Source organism: Phoxinus phoxinus (assembly GCF_949152265.1).
Source record: "Phoxinus phoxinus genome assembly, chromosome: 1".
Lineage (NCBI taxonomy): Eukaryota > Metazoa > Chordata > Actinopteri > Cypriniformes > Leuciscidae > Phoxinus > Phoxinus phoxinus.
In genome coordinates, this window is record NC_136876.1 from 35,770,539 (window position 1) to 35,796,915 (window position 26,377).

Consider the following 26,377-nt stretch of genomic DNA (forward strand, 5'->3'; position numbering starts at 1 on the left):
TCATATTTCTAAGACTTTCTTCTCAATGGTCTCTTATTTTCAGTCGGGGGAGTAGGAGGTATCAAGCGGCATGCTGAGGACTCAAAGGAGGTGCCATCAGAGAAGAAGAATCTGCCTTTGGTTGCCAAAAACCACAATCTCAAAACAAATACAGAGAACCGTCCTCCTCAAACCGAAATGCCAAAAAGTATCAGAGACAACCATCCTCCATCTCTTACCATCCAGAAAAGTACTCCAGAGAAGCACGTTCTAGCTGCTCCAGCTCGGCAGACTGGCACAGACTGGCAGAAATCTCCAGGGGCGAAATGTGTGCAGGCGCCCGTCGCACCACTCAGAGCGAGATCTCCACAACCACACAGAGCTGCTGAGAAGGTGTCAATTTGGCTTTCCCTTGATTATTCAACATACAAAAAATGACTGGTCTTCAGGCATAGTTCTAAAAAGATGAGTTTAGAATGATTCAGTCATGATTTGGAAAATTGATTTTTAGTTTGGAATGTTTTCATTCATCTGATCTTTTGTAGAAAACTGTTTTGGCGGAGAGCTCGAATAAAACCGGCACATTGAACAGTGATTGTGCAGTATGTGGAAATCATGTGCATTTGGTCCAGAGGCACCTGGTAGATGGGAAACTCTACCACCGGAGCTGCTTTAAGTGAGTTTTCATTGGTGGTGCTTGGGAAAAATGGCTATTATTGCTAAAATAATAAGTATGGCAATTTAGCATGTACTGTAACTTATCCTGCACGGTTTAGTTATTTTATTGCAATGTACACTTCTAATTTAACACAATTGTAAAGTACTGTAGCTTTTTATTGATTTCTCTCTCTTAAACAGGTGTAGTGTATGCTATGGCACACTGAAATCTGGGGCATATAAACTGGGAGCGGACACTGGCTCACTGGTCTGCACTATTCACCAACATGCCCAAAATGGCTTCAAGCCTATGGTTAAGCCTTTTAAGAGCAGTGGCTTTACACTCGCTGATTTGGTACCCAAATCTGACCGTGGAGATCAGCCATCTTCACAGCGCTATACCTCTGTGTTATCTACACCCGTCAAGGCTGTGCCTAGACCAGTGGAGCTCAGTCTCGCTCCACAGTCATGGACGGCCTCTGCTCAGAGGACTCAGGCAGCCAGGCAGAAGTTCTTTCAGTCCTGTGGCCCAGCAGCAGAGCACCGGCCCTCCGCAAGACCGCAGTCAGGCCCTTCAGAGTCCATCACCAATCAGAACGCCAGTCTGAAGATGGAGGAGAAAGACCGAGCCAGTGCACTGACAAACGGAAGACAACTACTTGAAGGAAACCGAAATAACAACAATGCGCTTAATAGTGACCCAGGAGCACACCGACAGTGAGTGACTAATGATTGCTGTCATGGTTTACAGTATTCTTGATCAGTGATCAACAATTTTTCAAGTGAAAAGTCATCTATTTGGTTTTTCACACAAGAAATTTACCCCTACATCATTTTTAAAGTCTGGGTTGTTTGTCACTATTCATACATTCTGGGTATTTAGGTTTCAGGATTTCTCGAACCCTGTGTTAATGTTCATATTTGCATATTTACAAGGTTAATAACACTGATTTAATAACATTGATTTGGCAAGTACAACACTCCTTCTGCTTCTGCATATTTTTTTCAAGAGATTCTAGACAAAGTTATTTTTGGAAAGTGTCTTATGTCAACGCTGTTTATTTGATTAAAAAAATAGTAAAAATGGCAATATTGTTGAATAACAATTTAAAGTAACTATTCTATTTTAATATTTAAGATATTTAATCCTTTCACATCACTTTGTGTCCTTGCTGAATAAAAATTTATTTTAAAACAAACAATATATACTGAACCCAAACTTTTGAACTGTTGTGTACATCAGTATAGCTAGTTCATCTATCGTTTGTATGATCAAGGTGTGAATGCTGAATGTCTCTCACAGGCTACAAATCAGATGCTCTTCTGCTGAGGTCTCCAGCTGGAGGCAGGAGTTACACGGACGAGATGCAACAGGAAGGAGCTTGTATCAGGCCACTCCATCCAGCCCTGCTATCAACAGTAACCGCATGAACTGCAAAGAATCCTCCTACCTCAGTGCCATCAGCAAGGAGCGCAGCAGACCTCCATCCCTGCTGCTTTCTACTGCCAAAGGTGGTGTTCGCTCACAGATGACCTTTGCTTATATATATTGTGGTCTTTTTAAAAAAAAAATGGTTTCTAAAGGTCACATGGGAAATATTTCCATAAACATACGTAATGGGTACGAGATGAGAACATAGGCAGGAAAGCGGTTAAATTAAGCCATGGGCTAGCATCCATTGTTTTTAGTTTTTTTTTCTCCATGTAGTCCGGAAGATTGAATCTTAAGACTGATTTCTGCCCTGCAGTATTTTAATCCTTTCTGTTTGACGGCACGGCTTCAAATGGCATAATTTGATATTGTGCGACTCGTGCTTTTTTGTTTGCCATAATTTTTCCCTCTGCTTCAGCCAAAGATGTTCAGAGCTGCGACGCCCCAACTGACTGGAGATCAAAGCCAAAGGCAGCTCCAAATGGACCAAGACTAAAGTAAGTTCGATCAGCCTAGTTCTCCCTAATGCTTTCTAATCCACACAAGGGGAAGCAGGCTAAGTCACTCGGGTGTGAGCTGCAATGACACTTCAGAGCTTGACTACTGACAGTGGGGCCTTTCATGTATCCATTCTCTAGCCGGCGGATGCCTCCTGCCTCCCCCATAGTGTTTGACTGCCTCAGAATGCATCCGCTCGCTCTATCCCCAATCCTCAGCAGTCCCAAGGAGTGCTGCGCCTAAACCAGCCCCCTCTGAAACGCTAGACTCTTACTTTGAGTTCCTCTGATCATTCTTTTAGTTTTGTTTGCGTCTACTGTATCTAAGGTGAGCTTTGTCCTATGCTGCTTTGAAATGATTATTTTGAGTCTTAGTCCTGTTGTAGTGAAGTTATTTTGCTTTTTGTAGATCTCATGGTAATGCCAAGGATGTCCTGTTGACTTGTGGAAAAAACAAAAGTGAACATTGTTTGAAGGTCCAAGATACTTCAAGAGCTCCAACCTCCTCTGTATCAAACAACTCTCATTGCTCCAACAATGTTGCCCTGAAAACTGAAAGGGAACAGCAGGAAGGGACCTGGGGTAAGCCAGTCACATTACCTTAAACGGCAAACCTCAAATACTGATGTACCTTGAACACTGCATGAAGTTTACCACTTTATTTCCCTCTCAGTCCAAAATGGAGCCTGTACACCACCAGGTTCTTCTGCCCCTATCCAGCCATCCAGTCCTATTGTGTCATGTTTTGGAGAGACCTGTCGTGGGCAGGGTAAGTCCAGGCCACATCAGCTGCACCATGGTAAGATTTGCGTTTATGATGATAATACTTTTCTTCTGACCACAGGTTTGAAACCCGACTGTTCCTTGTCCTCGTGTGTCTTGCCCTCTCAGTCCTGTCACAAACCTTCATCTCCCAAACAAACTCGCTGCAGGTCGGCGATGTCCAGTAAGCATTTTCTAAACTTATGGTAACAATTATTTTTATTATTAAACCTTAACAGAATGGTTAACATGATGAAATTCATTGCTTTTTATCTTGTAGTTAGTGAATCACCATCTATTCCACTTGTATAGAAAGCAGAGGCATGGTCTAAGCTCTGTTTGTTAAATTTAAAAAATGTTTTTTTTTTTTACTATTTGACATAATTTATGCATATTTCGTGTCCATGTTTTGCAGAGCCATAAAAGATGATGGAAAAAAGTTTTGAAATATATTTTTTACACCATGTCTCTGGGCTTTGTAATGTTTAGACTTCAGCTTTTTATACCCCTATAAATGTTTTGTCTTTTTAAATAATTTTAGGTTACGACAATGGAAATATTTTATCCAAAAATGGCTTGCTACTTGAAACAAGGTCGCCTACTGTAAGTTTTTGCAAATGTTGTATACTGCCCTTTGCCAAATGATCAAATATCTCATCACCATGGTTTAATTATATTATGTGTCTTTTCAGATAAAGCCTTGCCACATCACACCAGATCAGATCTCAAAAGAGCTACAGGACATTGAGAACAATCTGAATGATTTGGAGAATGAAGGTGTGGAGTTGGAGATGAGACTTCGCATTTATGAAGAAGGTATAAGATTAGATTAGTAGTTCATGTAGTGGTTGTTACTCATTTCTCTAACTTGAAGTAAAATGTGAAGGTCCCGAGTTCTTTCAAGGTTGTTGAGGGCAAAATAAGCTGTTTGGGATATCAGATGTTTCTTTTGGTGCTATTCAAGACTGTTTTAGATAGCATGTTGCAGCACCTTGTGTGTGTGTGTGTGTGTGGGTGGGTGGTTCATTGAGTTCTGTGAGACGCGCACTCATTCCAAACCTGTTAGCTGAGCCCGTCCACCTGGGAGTCGGAATTTCGATGTAGCCTTTAGGGGAAGGCTGTAGCCAATAAAAGGCTCTCGATTCCAGCAGCCAGGGCCAAATGAGGCGAGGCGCAGAGGAAGCTCCCTCTCCTCCTGTGGGATGCTGGGATGAAAATGGAGAAGAGGCGGTGGGCTCCAATGAGAGGCTGCTAGCTGTGTGGGGCAAGGGCACTTGATTGGCTCTTTTCAAGGTCACCATGGCACAGTAATATCATCTCCAGTCACCTGTCCTGCTGCTAGCAGCCGGTGGGATTTCATAGAACCTGACTGCCTCTCGCTCCCACCAAGGCCAAAACCACCACTTGATGAAATCAAGTTTGTGTGTGTGCGGGTATTATTGTACTTGTATGTTTTTTGTACCACCTCAAGGCAATGTCAATGGAAAACATGCTTTTTAGACCGTATTACAGTGCTCTATTAGGAGACAAATAGAATTCAATCATAGCTCAAATAGAAGTTGAAAGTGAGTATTTGGAGATGCCCGTCTCCAGAGCACTTTAAATTGTGGCCTCAGGTGGGGTGTCTCTTATGTGGTTGGATGTGAACCGTGCATTTAGGACCCTGGTGTCCTTGGTAACTTTGGACTGTTTTACAGAGGGTCATGGGGACCTTCTGATGGATCCCTTGATGGTGGACTGGTTTAACCTGATTCGGAAAAAACAAAGCTACATCCGCAGGGAGTCAGAGTTGATGTACATGTAAGTGATCCCTTATATACTGTATTCACCAATTGTAATTTCGTCTAGCTGTCTTATTTCTGGATGAAACCATTTCCAAAATTCTTAATATTGACTAATAAACAATAAGGTAGAAAAGCTGCTAGTGTGTCTGCTTGCTGTCAAATTTGGTCCTTACAGATCTCAATGCCTTTTAGAGCAAGAACACAAGATCTGGAGGAGCAGCAGCCGGGAGTAGAAGGAGAGCTCAGGAGGTTAATCAATAAACCAGGTAAAAATGAAGCCATGTTAACTAGTGCAATGTACTGTAAACGATACTCGTCAACTTATTTTTGCCATTAGCAATGGACGGGTGATATAGGGGCAGTGATCAATGTCAATGAAATGGTTTATTTGTGTTAAGAACCTTCCAGTGATCATGCTGGATTAATGTCAAACTATAAATTTTTCATTTTGCACTGTAAAAAAACCCCAAGTTGAGTGAACTTAAAAGATAAAGCAGCTATTTGCAAAGCATTTGAGTTTTCTCAACTTCAATAGTTGTAGTTGTGCCAGTTTTTAAAAATTCTCCCAAATTAATATTAAGGTAAATCAACTCTCCTCTGCAAGTACACTGTAAACGGGTTGACTGTATGCTCTGCACTAAACTTTCATAAATTACAATTTTGAGCTTTTTTATTTATTTATTTTAAATTTGAGAGGCATGTCTTCACTCTTTGGTTGCTATGGTAAGTCTGCATTTAGAAATGAGCACAAATTATAAATACGTCTTATTCATAGATCTCTTGTGACACATGGAGCCAGTTCTCAGACCTGTCTGTTGCTTCAAATAATTAATTGTGATTTTTACAGGATTTGAAAAGTGATACAAGATGACAACTATTCTATAAAAAAGGAAAAATATAATAGCAGCATTTCTAGTTTAGTATGCTTGGTCTCATTTTTGCATGTTTTTCAAGACTGTGGAAAAGCCTTAAAGTGCGTGTTCAGGTATTCCCTACATTGTGGGGACTTTTTCTGTGTGTTTTTTTGTCACCCTGGGAAAAAAACGGCTTCTAAATCATACTAAATGTTTTTGGGTTTTTTTATCTAAAATGCTGAAAGTTTTCTGTTGGGTAGGGTTAGTGTAAGGGGATAGAATATTTAGTATGTACAGCATAAAAATCATTGAAATGTCCCCATAAAACATGGAAACCCTTGTGTGTCCGGGTGTTAGAACATCTCAAGACTCTGGATGAGAAGAGGAGGGAAACGGAGCTGTTGAACAGACTGATGAAGATCGTGAATGACAGGAACGCCATTGTTGAGGGGCTGGAGGAGGACAGGTTACGGTAAGTCCTGAAGAAACCACACTGCTTATGAAATGCTATACTTTCTGAGTGCACATATTTGTAAATGTAATTCTGCCATGTAAATGTAATGTCACATTTCAAGGGAGGAGGAGGAAGATCAACAGTTGAACGAAATGATGCAAAGACTAGGTGAGAACTTTTGCTCTCGTTGTTTTGATCTTGTCAAATCTACTCTGAGTTTGAATTGGCGGAGAACATTTAGATGAAAATGTTTTTTGTTTCTATCTGGATGCAGGTCTTCAGAAGTTTAAAAACAAACGCAAGTCGTCCTTCTCAAAGTTATTTAGACGGAGAAGTAAAAAAGCCTCAATGGGAGAGTGAACTTCAGATCTACTGGAGTGCAGTGATCCAGATCTTGTCCAGTGATCCAAGTCCAGATTTCACCTAAGAAGGTTTGGGACTAAGAATCAACTCTATCAGACGGCTCAGTGACGTAGTTTGAGTTCTTGGAGCAAAATGTTTCTTTAATAACTTATTTTATTTTAATTTTGTATAATTTGTTCATGTTCTGATAGTTCTCACTTATTTTATTTTAGCTAATACTAGTTCTAATTAAAACAAATTAGTGTTAAACATTTTTGGTTCTGCAGTATTTGCTTATGTTTGCCTTCACTTTAAATGTGTGGGCTAGTTTGAATAATTGTTCAAAATGTACATTTCTTTTCCTGTTTTTTTTTTTTCTTCCACCCCCACTTGTTCAGACATAAATGGTAACTTATATTAGGAGATAAACAGATGTCCAAGATTGGCTGAAGCATGCTTCTTGACTGTGATCCAAGAATCTGTGGAGCATCTTAATTTAACCCTAACCTCAAAAAAAAAAAAAAAAAAAGCTGAATGTGCTGCCTGCTAAATCTAGTCTTCAAGATGCAGTGCGTGCAGAGACCTGAAGGGGGCACTATGAGCTTGCATGCATTTCTATCAGAGTTTTTTCCAGTTTTTATTTTATTTTATATTCCTGAGAATGCTAAATCAAGCTGGAGATTAGACAGCAGAGGAACTTGTGTGCTGGAGAGGCACGGATTATTGGTCTATTAAACCTAGCTCAATTAAAACTGTTCCTCATTTAACTTATCTAAGAAATATAGTCTGTCCAAAGATGTCTTTTACATGGTGTTTAAATATAAGTATTTGACCAAACCGTTTTGAAAACCCACTAATGGAATGTTATAAGAAGTTTTTAAAGTTCTTTTGAGAGATGTTTTACAAATGGATGTGCTTATTAATTGTATATTTAACTTTTAAAATGAGTTATCCAATAAATCTTAATTAAGTTTCTTAGTGTGTTGTACCAGCAACTGTTTTCATGCTCACAATCTCTGAATTTCAGATGTCCGCACGTGAATTGTGAGGCCCGAAAACATTAAACTGAAAACCCCATCCATGCAGAAATGGTCAGAGGTGCACAATAACCAAAATGCCCAGTTTATCCCACGCTTCCAGTCGGTTCCCTTCTCCGAAAATTAAAATGACTCCACGCTCGCTGCAGCAACCATAATTGTTGTTCCTATCATCGCTCGTGCTGTAAAACGGCCGTTTATACAGCCATCATTTAATATGGGTTTTAGTAAAATGCATTAAGATAATTTACTCACATTTAATATCATGCCACTGCTTACAGGCCATCCATCCCCAATTTAAGATGCATGAAATTGTGATCATGAACTTGGAACACCATCTCTCTCTAGCTGAGAGGAGCCGAGGAGGATATTGGTGCAGAACGCCACGCGTGATGCGGGTGACAGTCGAGACTGAATACGTGTGATATTAGAGTTAATTAAAGCTTTGCGCCCCATCTCCTGCAAATGCTCGCACTCCTGCAATTAAGAATCAAAGGCGAGGGCTTAGTGTCAGGGGGGTGTCTAATACATGGTTTTAACAGGAATGGGACCTGATTTGCCAAGCTCCTAGCGACAAGCATTAACAACAGCCTCAAATTAGGCGGACATTAATATTCATAAGTAAAACAATTCGTCCTGTGAATGGCTGATGAAATGAAATTCTCCGAGGTGAATGCTCGCGTCCACGCCGCCCGTGTCCATCAAAAGATGCCATTACTGATCAAGTGCTTAATGTATATGAGCCGCCTGATGAAATTGAAGGGATAAAGGATGCCGGGGGTTTGACTTGTTTTTCACCAGCCTGGTATTTCAAAAATCGGTCCGCCATCGCTAACCTCAAGCATGCGCGCGCGCGTCTCTCTTTCGGTACATAACTGAATGACATTTACATATTTGCTTGATCAAGGCCAGCTAAACTGAGGTCACTAACACAAAATGGATTTGAAAATGGAGTGTACTTAAGCGTTTTTGTGTGTGTTTTCGCTGGAAAGTGCGCTAATGCGATGCACATGTCACATGGGCTGCGTCGCAAGCTTTCAGTGTAATGCGACGCGGTTTAATTGTTTAATTAAAAGCATACATTACACTTATCTGACGTACAGTTTATTCTAAAGGTCAAACTCTGCTTGTCCAGCGGTGGCCGCTGAGCTGTTTGTTCTCTTCCTGTAGGTGTGTGTGTGTGCGCCCGTGTTGCAGATATGGTGCTAGCGCTTCTGCCACTAGTCTGTAATTATGATCCTCAAGGTAATTTTATCAGCCTCATTAGCTCTGATGAGTAAACGAGAAGCGTGCTTCTAATTTATTAGCCATCCAGACTGGAGCCCTGGCTCTCATCAGACGGATCATAATGTTTGTATAGGGGAGCTGATATATTCAGTGCATCATCCGGCTGCAGGAAAGATTCGGAATTAGTAACTGCATTCGAAGCGCTGGACCTGCACAGATAGTTTAGTCTGATTTAGAGCAGTGGTTCTCAACGTTTTTCACTCCAAGGCCCCCCATTGGCCAAGACAATATTTGGAGGCCCCTCAAGATATTTCTGGTACTTCTACTATATTGGGAATTTATTTAATTATTTGTTGTTTTTGTTTGTTTGGCAATATATTTAAATTAAGTTAAAACTTTTGCATTTATGGAATTTATAATGTTCTTCAGGGTTTACACTTTATTGCCAATGATTTTTCTAGTCATTTGTGATTTTAAAGTTTTATTTTTAACTCGAAATTAAAATGTTCTTTCCAGTTTAAATCTTTTTTTTAACTTGACATCACTAGAAAAGTGGTTAACACTTAAAGGGATAGTTACCCAAAAATGAAAATTCTGTCATTAATTCCTCACCCTCATGTTGTTCCAAATCCGTAAGACTTTCGTTCGTCTTCGGAACACAAATGAAGATATTTTTTAATGAAATCAGAGAGCTTTCTGTCCCTCTATTGACAGCTACGCAACTACCACTTTGATGCTTCAAAGACGTCATAAAGAGATGTAAAACTAATCCATATGAATCTCAGATTTGATCAAATATCTTAATTTGTGTTCTGAAGATGAACGAAAGTTTTACGGGTTTTGAACGACATGAGGGTGAATTGATGAAAGAATTTTCAATTTTGGGTGAACTATCCCTTTAACAATAAGGTTCCATTAGGTAACATTAACATGAACAAACAAGGAAAAACAATTTAAAATCAAGTTGCTTCTGTTCATATTTAATACTATTGAGCGAACCTGAACTAAAATTGAAAAGTTATTTTCGTTAACTAACATGTGCAAAGATTAATACTGTATCACATTTATTGCTCATTGTTAATGTTAGTTAATGCATTAACTAATGTGAACTAATTGGACCACATTATAAAGTGTTCTCGAAAAATGTATATTCATTAATTATAAATTATATTTTCCAGGTCTAGAAATCACTGTACCATGAAGGCAGTTAAGGCGAATACCCAGGATTGTTTAACCTTAGTTTGTCAACGCTGGGTTTTAGGCACCATGAAAGTGGCTTTTAGTGCCGTAGTAACTTAACTTGCCCCTGAGCAGGTTGTCTGGCTTTCAGCGATGATTATAATTATTTTATGATTTTATATAATTATTATACCCCTAATCCATTACACAAGAGCAATTTTAGTTTAAAAATGATTAAACATTAGTTAAAATAAGCATAAATGTACACAAATATGTAATATAAATAAAATGTATATATAACCTACACATACACTTTCACTTGTACTGTCTGATATAGCCAGATATTTTCTTCTAGCTGTGTAAATGCATTTGTCATATTCTTCAATCTCTTAAAGAAATGAATCTTGCTAAATTCTTTGTGAGAAATGAATTGCAGTTTTGCTAAGTTTCAAGGTAAACAATTTGCTTTTCGCTATTGATGTTACGCTTGCATGTGCACGCGCTCTATGATCAAAGCCTGAGTTGACAAAGACAGCGTCAAGGTACCAACAAAGCCTGATTGAATTGTTTTTTTTTTTTTTACGTAATCCTGTAACCCGGAGTTTGTTCAACTACAGTCATGATATAGGCCCCAGGTTTTCCAAGACCATTAGAATCCCGGTTCTTAAATTCAAATGACAGTTAAGTGAATGAATTAAAATCGGTTAATATATGCAATAGTATATATATATTTTTTAAATAATTGCAAGCAATCTTGTAGGGTGCCCCCTAGTGGGTCCCGTCCCCCTGGTTGAGGACCACTGTTTTAGAGCTAAAAACTAAACAGATTTATCCACTGTTGCGCCACAACATATACAATATGTAAAAAGCTGATCACACTGTAAACTTCAATTATCCACCCCAAAATTATTTTTGCTGAGAAATTCATTTAGTTTCTGTGTCATTTGGTGTGTATAAGGAGAGGAGGTAATGTGCTCACAATTTCACTGTGCGAACATTTGCATTGAGGGGAAAATATGCACTCTGGCTCCTGGGAATGAGATGGAAAGTGCATGACTGGGAGACTTGACAAGTGCAGCTTTTCATCCATCTCAAATGAATAATTTTCCCTTCCCTTAAACATCCCTAATCCAAGCATGTTATCAGCGCCAATGCAGGATTCTGCCCGACTCTGCTCAGCGGCAAGGCAACTTTTCCCTCTTTACACGTTCGCAAGAGCTCCTGCTCCTTACACTGGCACAGAGACTCGTCGCTTTATCCTTTCGGCTGGTTTTGTGGATCAGTGGAACGGGCCCCACAACAGAAGTGATACATATGGAAACTCTTCACAAATGCCAAAGTCTCTTTTCACCCACAATCTGAGCTGGCTCACTAGATGTCCAGCATTGGCACACAACTCCTGACAGAGATATCACAGCACTGCGCTGAACAGAAAAACTGTCATTCCATCTCGTATCGCATGTTCTGCGAATGCAAGTAAATGTTCAGTGCCTCAGTTTTGACGTGGGCCTGTTTTTCTTTTTTTTCAGAGTTTCAAATGAATATTTTTAGCTCTCCAGTAAGCAGCTGGAATCTGTTGAAATGTATTAAGTTGAAATTCTCAGCATGGGAGCTTTCTTATGACACTTTCCGGTGAATAAATGCTTTGATGCTGTACAATTGAATTGCTGTTGAGATCTTATGGCAAGATCTGTGATGGGTAATGAGACCGTCAACTGTTTTAATAACTACAGTGCTCACTGCATGTTAACCTCATTTCCAGGTAACTTTCGGATGCCACAACAGCTCGTCTTATAACGCTAGAGGAAGCTTCTAATTTGTCATTTAGTGACATTTTAAGCCTTTTAACTGAACCCAGACAGGGATTTACAGTTCCCTCCCAAGAAAAAATAATTTTGTCCTCTTCGTGGCAAACTGAAGGGAGAGATTAATGGTGAACATGCTGTGTTAGAAGAGAATTTAATGCACGCTTCAATGCTTTAGGTGTAGAATTGTGGTAGGCACATACTAGAAGTCTGGAGGAGAGTAGCTGTACAGAGGAAACATTGCATTAGGGGGCGTTTCCTCCGAGGAGGCAAGGGAGGCAGTGCCTCAAAAAATAAGAGAAAATAATCCGAAATACAAAAATGAAACGATGCATACCGTATATTACAAAATTTTACATTAAAAAGTGTATAAATCACTTGTTTTTCTAAAGTAACACTGTCCTACAGCGACACCAGCTGGTAAAGTTACAGCGGGACGCTGCACCTCTCTTGCCTCCCCTGAGCCTATTGAGTTTTAATGGACATCCTAGTTTGGTGGGGCGTAATTGAGAACAAATGGGGGGAAAGTGAGAAGAGGCAATGCCGCCATTGCGCTATGATTGGATCATATGATTGGTTCGTTCAATAAAACCTTCCTCTTTTCAGTCTGAATAAACAATGATGGCAACACTAATTAAAACGCAAGTTTTTTGTTTTGTTTTTTTTTAACCAGGAAAATGAGACCACATTATATGGAAAAAAACGGAGGACTTCGCCATTTCATAACACCTCTGTGCGCCAATGCATTGTGTTATACCACCACATAGCTTTTCATTACTAACTCAATGTTATGATTTTAATATGATAAAAGGACCAGGGCACCTGGTGTACGCCCTGGTCCTGGGCGTACACCAGGACCCGGGGTGGGAACCACTGAAATTGACCATTTAGGAGCAGATGTCACAGTTGCACGCACATTGTGGTGGCAGAAAAACAGTGGTAACAAGTGGACAAGTTCCACAGAAGAAGAGGAAAAAATGTCTTGTGCCTTTGGATGTCAGAATTGGAATGCAAAAAAGTGGATGGACTGTACTGATGAAATCTGTGACTATTACTCTACCGTTAAAGCATGAGTTTATTCCTCAAACTTATGGTATACTGCGTGTTTATCATGTTTTCCATAAGATAAACCCATGAACGGATTTGTCAATGCCAGGGATCACACAGAAGCTGTATACATTTTATAATTTGATATAATTTTTTGATCGCATACCTTAATCACAAATCCTTTATGTAGTTTACACACGTCTAGTGCTTATAATGACAGACATACAAGCAGCCCTGATATGCTAAGGAGAGCTCATTGAGTGTTTTGCATGGGACACTGTGTGTGTGTGTGTGGGGCCGTGCTTATGTCTGTTTGATGGCCGCTGTGCGGTGGGGACTGTGCTGTCTTTTCTCTCTGTTGGCTGGCTTCTTTTGATGCTCTACCTCTCTTATCTTGAGCCTGGCAAGGTTAATGAAGTGCTAGAACTCTTGGAGGAAGTAAAAATGAACTGACTAGCAGAGACCAGAGGAAGCTTGGAGATGAAACGCACATCTTGGAGCGGCTCTAAGTGGCAATTTTGGTGAATTACTGAGACAATGAGAGGAGGAACGTCATCTTCTTAGACACAACGACACTGGGTATCAGGAATGGTCGATTGGATCTCTTTAAACCCGGCTCATGTGGAATTACATTAGCATTTTAGCCTTGCTTGTAATATGATCTGTCACACCTCTCCGCCAGCCAGTGGTGGCAGGGCCGAGTGCTGTTTTTCTGGCGTTGACAACCCACTCCTTCATTTTCTGGATTTTAGGCGAAGTACGTTGGCTAATTGATTGTGTGGGCTGAAATATTCAGCAATAAACATAATGGGAATCTTTTGTTAAATTTGTTTTCACTGATCAACTTTAAAGATTTTTTTTTTTGTTGCACTTAACACAAAGGCTGACACCTTTGGCTTATATTAAAATTGAATGGGGTGGATGACGTGTTATCAGTCTTGTTAACTCAAACTATAATTTTTTTTTAGTTTGAGATTAAAATAAAACATCCGATTAAAAATTTAAAAAATGTTTTGGCAACTAACTGCAATAAGTCAAACATCTACTAAAACTGAAATATAAATTAAAGCTAAATTAAAATGGTAATACAAACTAATAAAAATGACAAAAAGCACGTAATTACAAAAACTAAAACTGTGTATATATATATATATATACATACATTTCATTTTCGGGATTCTATGATGAATAGAAAGTTCAAAAGAACAGCATTTATCTAAAATATAAAGCTTTTTCAACATAATAAATGTCTATACTGTCACTTTTGATAAATTTTATGCATCCTTGCTGAATTTATTAATTTCTTTCCAAAAAAACAACAACAACCTCTTACTGACCCCAAACTTTTGAACGGTAGAGATAATTTTACAAAAGCTTGCTTTCTTAAATAAAAAGTTGGAAATAACTTTTTCCTGATCAAACAATCCTGAAAAAAAAAAATTGTACACAACTGTTTTACATTTACATCTACATGTATTCATTTAGCAGACGCTTTCATCCAAAGTGACTTGAAAATGAGAACAATAAAAGCAGTCAAACTAACATTAGGACAACATATGCGAGTGCTATATGACCCTTCCCAGTTTAATCGAATAAATGTTTCTTGATCATCAAATCGTCATATTATAATGATTTCTGAAGGATCATGTGACACTGAAGACAGCTTTACCAACACATAAATACATTTAATTTTAAAAGATATTAAAATATGAAGTTATTTTAAATTAATATTCACAATATTACTGTTTTTGCTGTATTTTGGATCAAATAAATGAAGCCTTGGTGAGCAGAAGAGACTTCTTTTAAAACATTGAAAAATCCTAATTATTTAGTCCTAATAATTTAGGCCACCACTGTGTGTGTGTGTGTGTGTGTGTATATATATATATATATATATATATATATATATATATATATATATATATATATATATATATATATATATATATATATAATTCAAAATGTGTATGCATATAAGAGATGACAAAAAAAAACGAATTTAAAATGTACACACAAAAAAATTAACAAATATAGCCTACAGTGTATATATATACGGATATGATTGACATTTCCTCAAAAAATGTTTATTTAGGAGTAAAACTTTTTTTAAAGATGTATATAGAATGTGCCTTTTGAACTATGAAGCATCTGGGGATTTTTAGGCTACTGTGTCTTATTCGCTGAGCATGTTTTTGACTTTGCCACCATGTGTTCCTCAAAGTCAATCCAGGAAAATGGTCATTTATTGTGTGACTTCCAGCTTGGCTCTTGGGTGCTGCTTAAGTAAAACAGAAATGGCTCATAATAAGAGATTAATAGAAGGAAACATTGTGCTAATACTTCGTTGCCCATAGCTCCCCCTCCCTGTCCTTTCCATTTCCAATATTCTAATGTCCCTTCGCATCTATATGCACTAATAGGTAAACATGAATCTGGAAGGTCTACATTCCAATGAATTAGCATATAAATGACTTCATCTTATACAAATAGAGCTCTTTTGCCCATAAGTCCCAGTGCTAAGCAAAAGATTGTGTATGTAAAATATGTCAGGGGAAAATGTAAATTAATCTGTCCCACTCATCGTTCAGTCTAATGAGAAAATGGTTTTACCTTTAACCCGACTTTTCTATTTCCAACAGCTCGCTGACATCACTTTCACCGATACGCGCCGTAATTGTTTCAAGCAAACGTGCAGCAGCTGTCAATAACAAGCAGGTCTTTTTGGTACAAAAGCTCCAATGCGAGAAACAAACAAAAGGTTTAGCATCACGTTTCCATTTTCATACTTTCGGAGCCAATAAGTCTGTCACAGTCGTGCCATTCTTCTGCTTATAAATATACGGATGGTAATAGTCTCAGACACAATAACGTTCATACCACGCTGCCCGTCTCATTTAGCTTTTCATACTCACGGTTGTAATTAAGCCCGCACTTTTTACATGAATTCGAGCTATTTGTTACATAGCTAGAGCTAATATGTTAGAAGAGGCTTATCGAATTGGGTCAGCTAATTAAGCAATTAGCTTATTTCAGCTCAGTACTGACACTTTGCTAATCTAGGCCATTGTGCTCAGTGATATGCCAACACTGAGGCAGTGTTAGTCTCTACCACAGCAGGGCTCTCTCTACCCTCTCGCTGGGAAGGGCTTTTCAAAGCCTTCCCTCCGCCATCAGCTCGCACTTTGAATGACTACACACATCCTTCCACGTTAATACTCCCATTTCTCATGCAAATCCCTGGAATTGAATAGGTTGTTTATTGTGCAGTTAATATATTGAGACATTCATGCCGTGTTGTTGGAGTGTTTGCCTTCTACGTTTTTAGCTGTGTTAACACACGTGGAATCCCAGACAGATTACAGTGTGATAGTGTTAAAGCCCCGATGAACGTCTGCGCTCGCGCGAGGTTCGAGGCGACCGCAGGCGTCGTCGCGTGCTTCTAAAGTGTCGAGCTTTTAATGGTAAAAATCCAACACCATCTCTAATTAGAAATGCATCTCTCAAGTCACTTTTTCAACTTGGTCTGCTTTGGGTATCGCAGGGTTTTGTGGCTTTTGTAGGCATTTTGGAGAGCAAACAAAGAGTTGGGATGCGTGTTAAGAGTTGCTTGTCCAAATAGTTTGATGGGAAAATGCTACACGACGCACTGTATTGTCGAACATTAACTTTAATTGGCCATGGCTCGCTGAAAAATGTTTTCTGTTCAGATGTCTATCATGGAAAGAATGCTGTGAAGCGGTGTTCGTTTAATGAATAAAAAGATTTGCAATTAGAGCCTATAGGCTAAGGAATGGGAGTCAAATCTTGGAAAGCCTGTAATTATATCGCAATAAGCATCTCCTAGCTGCATTCTTGTGTGAATGTGCAAAAGTGTGTTTGATATGAAAAATAATTGCACTTTCAAGTTCAAAGCACACTATTATACCTTTATCAATTGGATTTATTTATTGCATGCAATGCTCCTCGTGAAGTCTCATGCGCATTTATTTTTTCCGTATTTGTTGTTGTTCTTCATGTAAACACACAAATGCAGCTTAAACTCATTTTAGTGTTAAAAATACCTCGCTGAAGAGGCCAAACAGCCTGTCTTGTTCAGTAAGGCTATTAAATTGTGGTATGTATTAGAGTGTGTGCTAATTACAAAAGAGCTTAACCTCTTTATAGAGGAGGATAATGTTTGCTTGGTTGGAGAATGTTTTTGAATATTAGTATGCATCACAATTGCATAAAAAAAAACTAAGAACTAAATATGCACTGCAAAACAGTTTAATTAGAATGTTTTGTTTTCCTGTAAAAAAAAACATTTAACAAATTTAAATATTTAAATAATTAACTTGATAAAGAAAAAAAAAATATTATGACTATTTCAGAGAATGTTTTGAGTTCCTTTTAAACATTCTATGCTCAGACTGGACAATTAGACAAATATAGTTATTGAGATTTTAGAGACCGTTCAAAAGTTTGGGTCAATAAAGGTTAAAAAATTGAATAAAAAACTCCATTAATTACTCACGCTCATTCAAACCCGTAAGGCTTTTGAATCTCAGATCTTTTTGATGAAATCAGAGATTTCTGTCCCTCCTTTGACAGCTACGCAGCTACTTTTTTGACGCTTCAAGTTCATAAAGAGATTGTAAAACGAATCCATGTGAATTGAGCGGTTTAGTCCACATTTTCTGATGAGACTCGATTGCTTTATATGATGAACAGGTTTCATTTAGGCCACTTTTTTTCACATGTAAACATTGATCAGCGAACATAAACAGAAGCTCAACCGAACCTGCTTGACGTGCGAGAACAAACCTCTTGCTGAAGCTCAAACGTGCTGCGTAACACACGAGAATGAACCTCATTGGTTGAGCTTGTTTTGAACATGTTTGAGCTTCCTTTTACCACAACTGATGTGTGAGTTGTTGTATTAATCTGTTCATCATATAAAACGATCGATTCTCTTCAGAAAATTTGTACTAAACCGCTCAATTCATATGTATTATTTGTACGATCTCTTTATGAACTTTCTGAAGCTTCAAACTGGTAGTTGTGTAGCTGATTTTTGGGTGAACAAACTCTTAAGAAATGTCTTGAGCATCACACCAGCCTATTAGAATGATTTCTGAAGGATCATGTGACACTGAAGACTGGAGTATTGATTTTTGGAAAAAACATTTTTTTTTTACTGTATTTTTGATTAAATAAATGCAGCCTTGGTGAACATGAGACTTCTTTCAAAAACCAAATCAGTCGGGGGGAAAAAACATACCACCCCCAAATATTTGTACAGTATACAGTAGGCCTATATTTAAAAATTTTCATCTGCAAGATAGGTCATCTTAATGAAATTACGTTTATTTCCTCTTCAGATATTTGTGTGTTTCTAGGGACAAAGTAGTTGAAACCTACACCAGTCCTCTTGTGGTTTTAACACGTGCTCTTTCATTTTTTCCAGTGTCAGGGGTTTGATTTTCCATATAGACCGTCGGAGGCAGCCTACGTGGGGGGTAAGTAGCCACAGCTGATCACAGAGGTGCAGGAGGACGCCTGCAGCAGGGGTAATACATAATGCGGGTCATTGCTCTGAGGTGACATTTATCACATGCTGTGCAATGATCTCCTTTTTGAATATGAGAGAGCGAGCGCCTCAGTCACACAAGTATGGTAATGTGTCCAATATGATCCACTTATTTCCCAAAAGCAGAACCGAATCCAACATGGCTGACTCGTGCTTCTCTTGAAAGCATTGATTTGACATGGCAGAGCGGCGCAAAGCCCGGTGAATGGATCATGCTTAAACACACGTCTGGCAGCTCTGTTTGGCTATGCAGAAAAAGGAGCGTACAGCATTTTCTTTTGTACGAGTCAGGGGGAACGGTTGTTTCTGTACGAGGCCCAGAGCGCCATCTCTGTTCTCTCTTAAATCTCTCTGAGATTTCCGTACAGAGGCAACCTGATTTTTTTGAAAGTTTCCAAATCGGTTCCGATGGATTAAGTCGTTCCAGGCGGATCCGACACCGTGTAGCGCTTGGCAATGCGTAACGGTCATTTTGATGATTAACAGCGGATTTTACTTCCCAAGGGACTGTGAATGCTGAGAAGCCGGAGATATTCTGCTAGTGACCCTTTGACGGCTCACACTTTAAACACCATTATCATCAAAACTCCTCTCTTTTCCGCTCTCGTGGCACCCCGGCCTGCATTGTTAATATTATAATGCCAAAAATGATCCATTCTGGTATATATGTAGGCCACTGTACCCCAAAGCCTAAGTGATAATACAATTTTACCGACTAACCTGTGCGTTGTAGATATGAGATGTTCAATCATCTTGAAGTTGCTCTATTTAATAATCCATCTGCCAATTAAGCCAGTCAGTGGTGTTGAGGCTCACAAAAGGTTAATAAGCCTCAGCTGCAGTGTGGTTATCCTGGGTAAATGTCACTTAGATGAGGGGCACGCGGGGTCAAGATCTCCCTCCAGATCTAAATTTAATCACACCGCGTGTCCACTGGCCTCCTCTTCACCCTAATTAGTGTCTGGCCTGAGTCGGAGCGCGCGATCAGGTTCTCCTCACCCCTCCACACGCCTTGCACACGTGACCGGCTAACAAACTAGCGCTCAAAGTCAAGCGCAAAGCCACCGGTGCCTTAATTGCCTGTTCGGGCCGAGGTTGTCGGGATCCTCTGAGGTTGTGAGATCATCAGTGGGATTTCGAACCATATGAGGTGGTAAATCTTGTAAGTCGTTGTGTTAGAGGTTTGTTTAGTTTGAAAGTCATGGTTGGACTCACTCGGCTAACTTCATTAAAGACTTTGTCAGAGTAGTTAACGTGGAGAGCAGGGGTTAATGCTGCCATATTGTTTGTTTGCTAGGGAGAAGACGCCGCCGCGGCTATGTGCTACAGAACGTTCTATATGCAATGTGGAGGAAACAGATGCTTAAGTATTTAATTTCAAATATTAATATAAATTAGACTCAAAATGGGTAATCATTCTCCTGCCCTACAGAAATGATTAACATAATTTGGATAAATAACCAGATGGCAGAATCACAGAATTGAGGTAGATTTATCTTAATTAATATCTTGAATCTACTTGGAGAAAGGTAAATGACTCCACCGGGGCCGGAGATGTGTGTTTATCCGTGAACCTCTCTTAAAGTGGGCCACATAGTGGCTGCCGGGAGAAATGAACACACTCTTTCTTGGTATGTATGAAACTGACACATGCACTCGCACAGATTTTCTCTTTCTCCATCTCCGGTTTTATAAGCCACACAACAGTGTCTGTTGAATAATTTCAGCCTAATGGAAAGGAGATTTAGTGTAAGAAAAGTGCCGTGGAAACTTGCCCAGTAATCGCTGGCTTGTGCGTACAGGTATATTAGAAGGTAAATCGCTTCGAATTGCGCAGAGGTCTTTATCCTATCAGTTATTCTCTTCCAACTCGTGTATAGCAACTTTCCGCACTTCCAGGCGGATGTGAAATTCCTTTATTCCGTCTCATTGAAGCTCGTTATTTAAAATGTTAATCATCTTATGTTAGAACCGCACAATAGAGCCTAAATAAATTGATGTATTGGCGTAGTTTTAAATTAATTCATTTGGTTTCCTACTGTGTTGCATAATTATACTTAAGTGCTTAATTACATATTTAAATGGTGCCTTCAATTACTCTGGCTTAATAAAATATCATTAGCGTGTCTCCCAAGTTATAAGCTTCAGAGACATATATTAGTCTAGCAGCCTAAAAAATATTTGATTATGGACAGACAGGAGTTTGGCAAAAACCCAGGTCCAATCTACAGTGAATCTCTGTTAACATAGAAGCCGCTGCTCACATCAAAAATTGACATCGGAGTTAACAAACAATGTGAAATTTACATATTAATTAGCACTGGGCACTGTGGGCTGAATTTGAATATCCGCTCTCAGTCTCCGTGAAGTATCTGTGTGAAGTCACACTGCCGCCGTGTGGAGGTGACTTCTGGATTTAATGGAGACAATACCCCGGCTTCACCTCCACTGTCATCATCCAACATCTGCATTTAAAATACCCAGCTTCACCCACTTGTATGTAAATAAATATTCACCACAGCAAGAACTGTCACCCATTTTTTTTAAACCATTAAAGCTTAAAGGTTTTCATTTTTCCACAAAATTCCAAAGAGAACCTTTTAATTTCTTTTAAGCAGACATTTTTTCAAAAAGAATAATAATAATATCTGAATGATATGGATATTGACATATTAATATTACAAATATAACATGGTCTTGATTATAACATCCTTGTAAATAATATTAAGCACACAAGTTTACTTTAAAACATTTTTTTTATTATAAAATAATCATTGTAGAAGTTAAATTGCGTCCAGAATCACATACTGTCAAAGTGTGTACTACACGCGTACTACAACATACTACATCCGTTACTTTGGCATTGGCATGTGACCTATGACGCCACCATTTACCGTTCCCCACCATTTACAAATACAATGCTGACTCTCCCATGGACACAATAGTAAAGTGCCCATCAGAAGCACACTTCAAAATCACTGCAGATGTACTAGCTCATCTGGGTATAGTATTTTTCGCCTACTGTTTTATGAATATTGCATAATCTGCCATACAGTAGGCAAATTTAGATCCCTGACATGAAAGTATGTTGTTCCAAAAATAATGATCCGCCGTGAAAGTTTGACTTATAGTGGAGTTTAGAGCATTGACTGTAACAGTCCTTTTTGTAGCGTAACATAAACATTACATTTTTTTGTCCGAAAAAAATCTTTAAGTGTGCTTAACTTCCGTTCCAGTGTTCAAAAGTTTGGGATTGAAAAGGTTTGGGATTGTCTTTTTTTTTTTTTTTTTTGTCTTTTATTATTTTGTTAATGCTTTTTGTTCATGCATTAAATTGATAAAGTCAGTATGACCGTAAATAGTTTACATGGTTACAAAATACTACTATGTCAAATAACTGCCGTTGATTTGAACTTGATTTGAACATTGAAATCATTGGAAATTCTACAAAAATTATTAGGCTGCACAACCATTTTCAACATTGGTAATAAGAAATGTTTCTTGAGCAACAAATGATTTCTGAAGGATCATGTGACACTGAGGACTGGAGCAATGTTGAAAATTCAGCCATTTGCCATTAAATGAACGTTTTTTAAATATATTAAAATGGAAAACTTCTGTTTTATTTGTAATACTATTTTACAATATTACTGTTTTATAATATTTTGATCAAAAATAAATGCAGCTTGCTGAGCATAAGAGATGACAAAAAATATTACTGACTCTAAACATTTAAAAATTTCAAATAACCTTTTAATGCGTTTATTTTTCATTGGACATTGCGGGACAATGTAAAATACTCTGAAAATATTGATTTTGATTATTGATTATTGATTTTAGAGCTCCTACTCACAACGATTCGTCAAGGTTTCATGCAGTTTAGTGGCCGATTTTGCCTTTCAGGCTGTATTGTGATCATGAAATCTCACACCAACATATTGGGAGAAAGACTTTGCACTCTGTTCTCCTAATATTCACTAATATTAATTTAATTTATGACCCTCAAAGGTGCACAGAACTGTTGATTAATTTCCTCCAGTTATGGTGCAGAATGCTTATTAAACTGGTTACAGCAGTTCCCACATATCTACACGTCTTTTCGTATGTTTAACATCTATACTCGTAGTAGACGATGAGGTTCTATAGCAATGGCCCCTGGGCAAATGGCTATAATTAGAATGCAGATCAATTGGGAAGCAGGTAATTTACCTTAAGGGAAGAAAGTCTAATTATTGCCTTTGAAAACCTAATTTAGCGTCAAACACTTCAGGTGTCTCATCGGCAAGAGGGGGGAAATCTGTCCCGGAGCATCGCAGGAGCGCTCCGCTCTCCTTTGTGTCTCCAGTTGCCTTCGAGGAAACCTGAGAAGCCTGCTGAAGAACGAGGCATGTTCTTCCTCATCTCCCACTCCATCTAGCTGTGAACGAGATCTGAGATGGGAGAAGGACTCGTCGCCTCTCAGTTAAATGCTCCTAGCAGGTAAGGCCGTACCTGACAGATGGTGTTTGTGAGTGATGCCCGTTCCCAGTCGATCAGGGCCCCAGGAAACGCTGGAGGAACGTCTCCACAGAGCGTCCCTCGCAGCCTGATGGCATATGCTGTGCAGTGGCCTACACCTGCTGAAGGATGGCGCTCACACCCATGTCCCTGGGCGGCCCAGCCAAGCCGGGGTGTTATTCACAGCTCAGCCCCTCTCTCAGACTGGTAAATAAAGCCGAATACGCTGGCGGGAGGGGCTGCCACCTGGACTCGGTGTGGGGAAACATCTGCACGAGCTCTTATTCGGTGGTCGTTCTCTCATGAACGTGAGCGTACAGTTCCACTCTAGTCGTTAAATTCGCCAATCTGTGGATTGGAAGGTCACCAAGACGTCCTCAGCTGAAACAGTGAAGAATGCTCCAACTGTCTACGGTTAGCCATGTCCAACTGGATAGCGTTGAGGTGACAACACAGAAAGTGGCGATTAGGCCCCGCTCGCCTGAGCCCGAGCCAATTCGGCAGTCTATGAAACCTCAGGCTAGGGAGTGCGATCTGGCGCTCTGTCACAGACTGAGTCGTGCCGGTTCCAGCTCCAGACCCACTCCACTTTCCAAACCATCTCCATCTCAGCAGATCTTGGCCGTCTTCGGTCCCCGCGGGCCACTGGAAATATAATATGCTTTGTCTGTGTGTGTGTGTGTGCGCGCATGTGTGTTTTGCGCCTCTCCCGAAGACAAATACGGCCTGCCTTCATGCTATAACAGCCATTACTTAATTGTGCCGGATTTTCCGAGCAGAGTGTTGCTTTAATTAAGCAGCTAATTGCAATGTAGTTCTTGATTAGCTTTGGGGGATGGGTACGTTCAGGCAAGGCTGATATGTTGTGCACACTTCAGAATCATTTACAGAAATTGAAGCTAATTTCACTCTCTGTGTCTATTGCTGCATTAATTTAATTTGGGTTGCTTTTAGCTCATTAACACTTCTAATTAATACGTTGACATCACCATTAAGATGTCTCTTTGAAATTGCTGTCTCCAGATAATCAGGATGGAGGAGGCTGACGGATGGCACAAGAGACCGAGAGGAGGAGAGGTTCGGGAAGGACAGGGACTCCCCCCGTACTCGTTTGTAAATCAGCAGCGGCGTATGATCATGGACTCTAATAGGGCTTTGTGGCAGGCGGCGAAATTGGAAATGAAAGGCAAGTTGATTGTTTTAGATTTGACGGAGGTTACAGTGTGTAGAGGTGTTTGTGGAGGAGACGGCGGAGCTTGGGGTTGCTGGTATGGGCCAGATGCTGTACACAGCTGAATCTCACGCTTGACTGGCTTTGTGTTTTGGGTTTGTCACTTTAATGAGCAGAATTTAGTGACTGTGGGAGTATAATCCTCAGGGTGAGGATGCTATCCAGTTCATCACACTGTCATCACTTCCCGCTCTCTCCACACTCCACACTCATTTCCACAGCCCCGGATCAAATAAATTTAGCTATGTATTTGTATTTAATTTTCAATGCTCAAATATCTGTAAATGTTTGCTCTGTAAAGAAACCCCTTTAGCTGTAAGGAAACCTATTGGTTTTTTCCAGCTCCCATGGAGGCCTGGCCTTCAGAGGAATTATAGAAGTTCGCCAATGACTATTTAATTAAAATCTGCCAGAGATTATAATATAAAAAGTGAACTTGTCACCCTCAACCCTCAGATGTGAAATTAAGTAGCTGTCAAATGCCAGGGTTTGTGACTGTGAGTGCTAGGCAGTCGTTTTATAAACAAAGAGTGCGGTAAAATTAGTGACGTTTCTACGCGGTCCGTTTCTCTATGGCCGTGTTTTGCGTTTAATATGTCAACAGCTGGAGTCTTAGTCTCATTCTGTGGATCACGCGCTTTTAGCTGCCAGCAGATGTGCATAAACAGTCATTGTTATCATTCATGTGTATGCATTAAATAACAGCATAAGTAGCTTAGATGTTATGTTTTAGCATGCAAAATATATATATTTATGTGCACACATAGTAATGGTAAGAAATCCTGTGTAAAAGGAAGGGGGAAAAAGGAGTGATTGACTTTCTTTTGCCTCCAGCCCCCCCATCAGGAGCTGCAAATCAACAAGATGGCAAAAAAGCTCTTATTTAACGTGTAAATCAATGGTCATCCGTAGAGCTTTTTCCCTAAAAGCTCTTCTTTAGGTTTGTTTTGAAGCATTCTCCAAGAGACAAACCTACTGTAAAAAGCCTTCTGTCTAACACTTCATTAAAAAGTGCCTCGGAATAAGAGTCACAGGGGAGATGAACCCTGCGTCATGTGTAAAAGCTATCAACAGCTGCATCAATTAACCTCCCGGCCCCTCGGGGCCCATTAGCAGGAGAAACACCCTTTAAAATTGCATATGTTTCAGATTACACAGGAGCAACTAGCCCCATAAATGCCTTATTTGCTTTTCCTATAGAGTTTGGTTTGTTAAACAATTTCGTGCTAAGAAGACATCTTTATTACCGGTATATGTGTGGGTGTGTGTATGTATATGTTGGATGTGTAAATGTATCATGTCTTGCTCATTGCTTGTTATGCAGAAAAGGGACATGTTTCGCTAGGAGAAAAAAGGACCCCGAAGACCACAGACATGCACTGTGGTTATAACTGACCTCTGACTCATTTGTGCAGTCACTATTAAGACTATTCTGCAACAAGCCAGTTTATTGTATTCTACTACTTTTAGTTAACTTGAAATCATCTGTTTGATGTTTCATTAAAGACATGTTTAGTTGTAGTTTTATAATTTAGAAGGTTTAGTATTACTCTTAAGCAGGACATGTAGATGTCGTGCTACGAAAAAAAATGGTCTGTGTATATATTTTCCACAGTAGCACTCATGCGATACAGTTTAGCATGTGAGACAGAGCTTGTTTGTGCGAAGTGAGAATTTGTTGTGTGCTTGTGTGAGGTTAGTCTAGGGCTGCACGATTGACTGAAATTAATCCAAAATCACAGTTTTTAAATGAATAAATATTTGCGCAGGGGAAGCGCAACACTGTTTAGAGCAAATCGATCGGTTCGCAGTTAATGCTGCTCTATCTCCGCAAGCTTCTTTTCAGTCATTTACAGTATAACGTGCATTTAAAAAAGCAACAGGCACCAAACATCTTTCCGAACTTCTAATGAGAAACGTTTACAAACCTGTTGTTCAACAAGAGAACATTTAATTGTATTACTCCTGTGAGTCTCACTTGTGGACTTTCTGTGCGAGGGCGCCCTCTGTCTACGAGTATGAAT

General features: G+C 39.4%; 1 protein-coding gene across 3 annotated transcripts in view; it reads left to right on the forward strand.

Annotated features, from left to right (window-relative positions):
* The window catches only part of micall2a (mical-like 2a), a 29,653-nt gene extending 5,415 nt beyond the window's left edge, over nt 1-24,238 (forward strand). Inside the window, exons 4-20 of one of the 3 annotated variants that reach the window (XR_013796454.1) lie at nt 44-372; nt 525-655; nt 838-1,353; nt 1,940-2,148; nt 2,487-2,565; nt 2,975-3,147; nt 3,239-3,334; nt 3,410-3,511; nt 3,869-3,930; nt 4,020-4,143; nt 5,025-5,127; nt 5,304-5,377; nt 6,323-6,437; nt 6,541-6,587; nt 6,694-6,850; nt 18,503-18,554; nt 24,146-24,238. Coding sequence is in view for 1 of the 3 variants with exons in the window: in XM_079603270.1 (XP_079459396.1) it covers nt 44-372; nt 525-655; nt 838-1,353; nt 1,940-2,148; nt 2,487-2,565; nt 2,975-3,147; nt 3,239-3,334; nt 3,410-3,511; nt 3,869-3,930; nt 4,020-4,143; nt 5,025-5,127; nt 5,304-5,377; nt 6,323-6,437; nt 6,541-6,587; nt 6,694-6,779 (2,246 nt within the window). In the remaining 2 variants the exon portion in view is untranslated. Of the gene's footprint in view, nt 1-43; nt 373-524; nt 656-837; nt 1,354-1,939; nt 2,149-2,486; nt 2,566-2,974; nt 3,148-3,238; nt 3,335-3,409; nt 3,512-3,868; nt 3,931-4,019; nt 4,144-5,024; nt 5,128-5,303; nt 5,378-6,322; nt 6,438-6,540; nt 6,588-6,693; nt 7,739-18,502; nt 18,555-24,145 lie in introns of those variants that run through there. The other 2 variants (XR_013796455.1, XM_079603270.1) reach the window with 2 other exon arrangements.
* Nucleotides 24,239-26,377: the final 2,139 nt, after the last annotated feature.